Source organism: Carassius gibelio, chromosome A18, assembly GCF_023724105.1.
Source record: "Carassius gibelio isolate Cgi1373 ecotype wild population from Czech Republic chromosome A18, carGib1.2-hapl.c, whole genome shotgun sequence".
In the NCBI taxonomy this organism is placed as follows: Eukaryota; Metazoa; Chordata; class Actinopteri; order Cypriniformes; family Cyprinidae; genus Carassius; species Carassius gibelio.
In genome coordinates this window covers 9,874,218-9,881,515 of record NC_068388.1, presented here as the reverse complement: position 1 = coordinate 9,881,515, position 7,298 = coordinate 9,874,218, and the positions used below count along the sequence as shown (strand labels likewise).

The following is a 7,298-nucleotide window of genomic DNA, read 5'->3' as shown; positions in this document are numbered from 1 at the left end:
AAAAAGACCAACAATGCTAAGAAGGTAAGGTAAACACCATGAAATTGTCAAAATTGCATAAGCTTGAATTGGGTCCTGTTAAAATGGATCTTACCAGTGCGGGAACAAAAGTAAAACCAGAATTACTTATAGAGGCCACGCCCCCTCAGGGTAAGAGGAGGGTTCATTAGCAATCAGTATATCTTAGCAGCTGACTGTTAAAAGCGATCACCAAACTGTGATCTCCAACCACAGAGTTATATAAAACCAAGTGGGCATCTGGTTCTGGTTAGTGCTTTGGAAATCTGATTAAAGGAAAATTTCCAGGCACATTGAAAAATATTCACCATAATTACTGAGAACAGCTTAGACAAATCAGACCACAAAGAACTAAACATGAAACCAATGTTGTGGTTCACTCCTCTATTAAATATGAGACACAATAGCTAGGGAGGGAAGTGGGTCTCAAGTGAACAAATTGAGGTGGATGGTGGGGGTTTAGGTTGTATTTGGGGAAGGCAGGGCTTCTTCAAAGTTAATGGGGTATTATGTTCCTTTCCTGTGCAAAATCTTCAGTGTTCAGTGGAATAAAACTTTAACCTAATGCCAAAAAGCTCTTCTCAGTGTCGTGAGCTTTGATAAACTATAGCTACAACATGAACAACCAAGCCAAGAAACTGAATGAAACCACAACAACCACAGTCAGTTCATAGCAGAACAGAAAAAAAATTAATAAAATAAAAACAGGTCTGTGCAAGCGTGAGGCTCAGCCAAACTTCAGTGTAGACAATAAATCATATTAGCACAAGTAAAGATCTTGATGGATGACTGCATTGAGGTCAGTGTTTAACAACAAGTCTCATTTTTCTGTTGAGTGCTGAAATCAAAACCATATGCTGAGTATTTGTGGAGTCTTTGTATTAGGGTCTATTGCAAGGGCTCTTCATTGAAAAAAAAAATGCACAACTGAGAAAAACTTTTTTTTTGCCAAGACCAAGGATTTAGTTAAGTACATAAACAGCATGTTGAAGACTACTCACCACCATACTCTAATTTTCACTGCAAAATATTTACCCTAGAGAACTCAAATCCCCTATGATTTTCCAGCAAAAGGCAACAGTGTAGTAGCCTGACTACGTCAGACTTCCTACTTCCGCTCAATTTCATTTCGCTTCTGTACTGATTTTAAACTTCAGACAAGCGCCCCCTAGCGAGAGAGAAAACACTTCTCTATTATGCCATTCCAGACTCTGTCTACGAAGCAAAGTGAAGTAGCAGAGTCTGGTATTACCAGGCTAACAGTGTAGTACAGAACACAAGAAGGCAGTCTGATCCCTTCACTTTAAACAACACTGCTTTGTACACGGCCTGATGAAACAGAATTTAATTAGAGAGCTGTGACTCAACAAGAACTGGATCAGAAGGGTCTTGATTACCAGATGTAATTTTATGTACTAATCATGTATATGTAAATATCTAAGTTAAGCAAAAAGAGAAATTCTGTTATCATTCACTGATGTTCATTAGAATGTTAAAAAAAATGTCTCAGTGTCTATTTACAGTAACTTGCATGAAATAAATGTTTATTGTGTTGAATTAAGTGGTATCCAAGTTAAAGCAATAAGACATTAAATGGATAGTTCACCCAAAATGAAAATTCTGTCATCATTTACACCATGATGTCGTTCCAAACCTGTATGAGTTGCTTTCTTATGTTGAACGTAAAAGAAGATATTTTTTAGATTGTTGGTAATCAAACAGTTGGTTGTTCCTGTTGACTTGCTTATTAGGGTAATATGGAAGTTGATGGGAACCACCAACTGCAATCTTCAAAATATATTTTCTTTATGTTCAACATAAGAAAGCAACTAATACAGGTTTGGAACAGAATGAGGGTGAGTAAATGAAGACAGAACTTTCATTTTTGGGTGAACTATCCCTTCAGTGCACCACAGGGTTGCCAAATCAAATAAAACAGCTTGTGATCAATATGTACCTAAACTTTGGATTTACCTCAGGAATGGTATCCTGTGTTTACAGTTCATTAGTTAGCTATAAAAAAAAACTATAGGGCGCTTATTTACCATTAAAGTAAAAATAAGAAAGTATACTCTCAGTGGTGGCCTAGTGGTTAGAGCGTTTGAATCCTAACCCTAGGGTTGTGGGTTCAAGTCTTGGGCCAGCAATACCATGACTGAGGTGTCCTTGAGCAATGCACTGAACCCCCAACTGCTCCAGGTGTGTGTTCATGGTGTGTGTGTGTTCACTGCTGTGTGTATACTTGTGCTCCGGGAATCCATATTTTCATTGTTATACAGGAGGGGGTGCTATTACATATCGTCTTTACATAATTTCCAAAACACAAGCGAAGAAGAAACCAAAACAACAGATGCTTCCAAATGTATTTACATTTACATTTAATCATTTAGCAGATGCTTTTATCCAAAGCGACTTACAAATGAGAACAAAAGAAGCAATCAGACCAACAAGAGAACAACAACAGTATACAAGTGCCATGACAAGTCTCAGTTAGGCTAGTATAGAACGCATAGCCAGGTTTTATTTTTTTTTTTATGAAAAGACAAGAAAAGGAAAAGTGCTAGTATTAGTTGGTTAAGTGCTAAGAAAAAGATGAGTCTTTAGATTTTAAATTTTAGTATTGTTAGAGATCAGATATAAAACAGCATCAAAGCTGTGTAACACTATATAAAATAAAATGTTGACCCATGAAGAGGTCACTACTGTCAAGCTATATATATATTATTATTATTTTTTTTTTTTTTACAAGCAGATACTTTCTTTTGATGTTTTTATGTTCAGATGCTCATATAAGATAGTAGTATTCTTAAAGTATGATATAAAGTTCACTTAAAAAAAACTTACATGAGTTTTCTTGCAGTATAAAACTACTATACTAGTAGTTTGCTTAGACTATACTTCAAAGTTTAATTAGTAAACTATCAGTATACCTATAAGTTGGCTCTTAGTATAGTGGCAGTACAAACTAAACACATGTAAACTAGTTGTGTACTTAAAGTTTACTACTGTTATATTTAAGAAAGTGGGCCAATTAAGTCCCAAGTAGTATTGAAATAGTACACTTACAAGTATATCACTAATAGTACATTGATATTTGTATACTTGCTACATAAAGTATACTTAAACTTTAGTTCAGTATATTTCTTAAAATTAACTATACTTCTTTTAAGTAAGGCTTGTTCTAAAATTGATTTTTTTAGGACTTGTAAGTATTTTTTTTTTTTTTTATGTGTCTATATATTAGAGTCTATATATTAGAGTCTTAGTTACTACAAATAACTAGAATGGTTCATAAAAAACAAACATAGCTACATTTCAATATTGTATAGTTTATTTGTGGATTAAATTAGTTACAAAGAACAACAGTTAATTGTTCTTTGGGCACACTTGGTAAGCATAAGACTTCTTTCAAAGGCATTAAAAAAAATCTTACAGACCCCATGCTTTTGGACAGTAGTACACACACACACACACACACACACACAAACACTCAGGAACAGCAGCACAGTGAATGCTCAACACACACACTCCTCTCTAATCTTGACAATCTGGAGCCACTTTGGCCTCTTCATCAATGTAACCCTGCAAAAGAAATACACAGTTTCTGAACATACAAGAATAAAATGTTACCTGTGCTGCACTGAGCAACCGTGTTCGGTATATTGAAAGCACATGTCTATAATGTTTTTCACAGTCCTGGCAATAAGAAAAGAAAAGAAAACAGGCAGTTCATAATGCTTGGTTTCCCATCAGGTAAAAAAAAACAAAAAAACAATACTGCATAAACCAACATTTCATTTAGAAATGGACAATACAGGTCATAAAGTGCTTTGTTTTGTCGGATTACGGTAAAAGCATCTGAAAAACAAGAGTATCTTGAAGAAAGTAAAGATGTCTCTGGAGAGTGATTAATGTGTAATTCTGTTTTTCGTCAGTCACTGCAGATTTCTTCTAATATCACAAGACAATTTATGTTACTCTGTGGGACTGTAATAATGGCTTCTGTTAAGTGTGCCAAGGTGAAGACCTCTCCAGCCACCCACCTCATGTCCACTGATGCCACTGTTGCTAAGAAACATGCTACTGCTACTTTGCTACTTTACTAGTAGACTGAATTTAAATTTGGTGAATTTGGTGAATTTGAATATTCTTTTCTACACAAAGACAGCACAAGCAACAGAATATTAATTAAATTATAATCAAACTCTGTTCTTAGTATTACAAATCACTTTGTTTATATCTGTACTCATTTTTATACCAGATCACTTTTTATCGTCTTAATGTATTAATTCTTGTTTTACGATGTTGTATTTTGTGCATTATTTTTTCAAGAGGATTATTAAAACTGTAAATTGAAAGAATTTGTTTACTTAATTTAAATTATGTCATAAATTTCTCACTTCATGTTGGCCAGGATTAATTTTGTGTTCCATAGAGGAAATAAGGTCATACAGGTTTAGAACAAAATTAGTATGAGTACATGATTTTTCATTTTATTTCATTCAAAACCTTTACTTACACTTAAAGGGATAGTTCACCCAAAAATGACAATTCTGTGGAACAAAAATATATTTTGAAAAGTGTTGGAAACAAGACCGTTTTGTTTCCATTGTATGGAAGATAAATAAATACAGTGGAAGTCAACGGGAACCAAAACTGTTTGGTTATCAGCATTCAGAATTTTACATTTTGGGTGACCTAGCACTTCAATTTTTGAAAAATGTATATACTAAAGAATCTTATCACAACCCTATCCAATTACTCATTTTGAGCCAATCTGCACCAAAAGCAATGAGGTCATAGTTCAAGAAAGCATCTACAAAACAAAAACTCATAAACGATAAAGCACTCAGTAACTAACCTCTAGCTGCTGTTGTAGGTTGTGGACCTGCGTCTGGAGAGAGCTGCAAGACTGTGATGGTTCACAGGAGCTGATGGGTTCTGATATGTTGACCTGAGCCAACCTCTGTCCTTCATGCTCCACTGAAGACTGAGACAGAGAACATATGTAATTTAATTTTTACATTTTCTGAAAAAAAAAAAAAAGAATATATAATATACAACAGTCTTTGTTCTTTTATTTATTTATATATCAATTAAGCAGGCAATAATCACCTTTTCAACCTGATCTTGCAATGTGCTGCCCTGGTCTTCAGTTGTGCTACTTTTGCTCTCTATTTCAGTTGGCTGCATATTTTTCACCGCTCTTCTAGTGACTTCACATTCTGCTCTGTCACTCCCTGAAGAATAAGACACTTGGTTCTGCTGTACTTCACTTGTGCATGGCTGTCTGTGTTCTTCTCTCTGAATACCCTCATCCTTTCTGTTTGAGATGTTCAGACTGCCCTGGTTTTGTTGCTTCTCCATCTCTTCCAGGGCCAGTTTGAGTCGCTCCACATCTTTCTCCTTTTCCTCCATTAAGGTAACAGGAACAAACCTAGCCTGCAGAGCCTTCTGGATGGTATCCAGCTCAATCTTTTGTTCTTGAAGTTCTCTCAGCAGGCTCTGGTTCTCCTCCTGGACACTCTGGTACTTCTGTAGAGCCTCGTCAGCTTTGGTTTCAGCCTGCTGCAGTGCATCTTTTAGTGAGTTAGTTATGACTGTGTGCTCATTCTTGCTAATGTAGTTCTCCAGATCCATGGTTCGTTCATTGGTCTCTGTGGTGAGGACAGTCATGGTGCTCTTCTCGTGAGTGAGGCAACATTCTGATGGAGTCTGTGCTTCTTTACACAACATCTCAGCTGGCTGTGTCTCCATGTCCGCTAACCTGGCCCCGAGTGTGTTTAGTTGCTCTTCCCTGCTGAGGAGCTCATGGGAAAATCGGCTAAGAGCTAAGTTCCTGCATTAGCTCTGGTGCTCCTTCTGCTGCTCCACCTCGCTTCTACTCTGGATGAGCTCTTTCTGCATCCTCCCAAAATCAGCTACGGCTGCCTCTCGCTGACCTTTGGCCTCTTGGAGCTGGACTGTCAGCTCTTCTCACAAGTGCTCCCTGACGGCCGCTAGATGAGCTTGCATCTGTCTCATTCGGGTTTCAGAGCCGGCCATTCATCTCTGCACCTCACCCAGGGCCTGCTCCAGTTCACACAACTGGTTATGGGCCACATGCAAAGCCTGCTCACTATTTCTCCTCAGTCCTTCATACTCCTGAGCACGCAGAGCCAGCGCCGTGTCCAGCCTGTGCACCTCCGCCTCGGCTGCTTCTTGCCTCCTCCATGAATCTTTTAGTTCTCTCCTAAGGGCCTCCAACTCACCGGGCAATAACTCCATCGGAGCAGAACTCACTGGCACAGAAGCAGACTGTGCAGGCCTGACCTGAATAAAAAGGGTGATGATGAAGTAGGAAATCATTTGTTTGTATATTTTAATTCAACTGCAGTCAGTTTTATTTTTAATTTACTGAGAATAAGATGTAATATGGCTCATGTCAAGTGAGTATATGACTCTTTACAAACTGTGCAAGATTTCAAGGTCGCATACTAAATATACAAATTAATGCCACTGACATTGAAGGAATAGTCATTTTATTTTGAAATTTTGAAATTAATTTAGAGAAATATAGCATAACATCACTTTATCACCAACAGATCCTCTGCAGTGAATGAGTGCCATCAGAATAATCCACAAAACATGAAGCGAAAACCTGCGTGTTTGTAATAAAAAAGAAAATCCACCAAGACTTTCTTTTTAACTTTAAACTGCACCCCATCACTGCAGAGCACTTACTGGTGAGCAAGCGATGACATTCACAACTGATCACAGGACCATAATCAGCTTCACGAGAGAAAAATTACTGCCTTATAGCATAGCCTTATTTTAAAAGTCATACCGTGAAGAAACTCACTGTTAGTGGCTCTGAAAAAGGTTTCTCATTCTTTACTGATCCTGCTTTGATCTGGCCAATCCCTGCTGATGGGGGTTTAGCCTGCATTTATAAAGAAAAACACTATGATAATCAAAAAACATCATCTGTGCTGTTTTATTGCAGATACACTATTATACTATAGGGAATATTCAGGGTGACTAAATGTCTATGTACAGCATCGCTGACTTGCTTTGGCTGCAGAGCATATATCTTTTGTAAATTATTAAATTATAATTGGTTTGACAGTAAGATCAACAAACAGATGAAGTCAGTTTAAGTGCAGCAAACCAACTACCTTTTTTGTCTGCTCTTAGCTGCACTTCTGTCCAAATATGCAAATATGCATGCAAATGTGTTTAAACAGTTAAAATGTCAGCTAAATGTCAGTGTTACCTGTTGGATCTTTTGTGAAGCAGTG

At 37.1% G+C, this 7,298-nt stretch overlaps 1 protein-coding gene across 1 annotated transcript; it reads right to left on the bottom strand.

Annotated features, from left to right (window-relative positions):
* Nucleotides 1-3,552: 3,552 nt before the first annotated feature.
* On the bottom strand, nucleotides 3,553-6,324 carry LOC127934111 (ankycorbin-like). Its single transcript, XM_052531277.1, has 3 exons — nucleotides 5,134-6,324; nucleotides 4,880-5,008; nucleotides 3,553-3,714 (listed from the first exon to the last, which is right to left on the bottom strand). The coding sequence occupies exons 1-3, from the start codon at nucleotides 5,773-5,775 to the stop codon at nucleotides 3,553-3,555; spliced, it is 933 nt and encodes a 310-aa protein (XP_052387237.1). The 5' UTR covers nucleotides 5,776-6,324.
* Nucleotides 6,325-7,298: the final 974 nt, after the last annotated feature.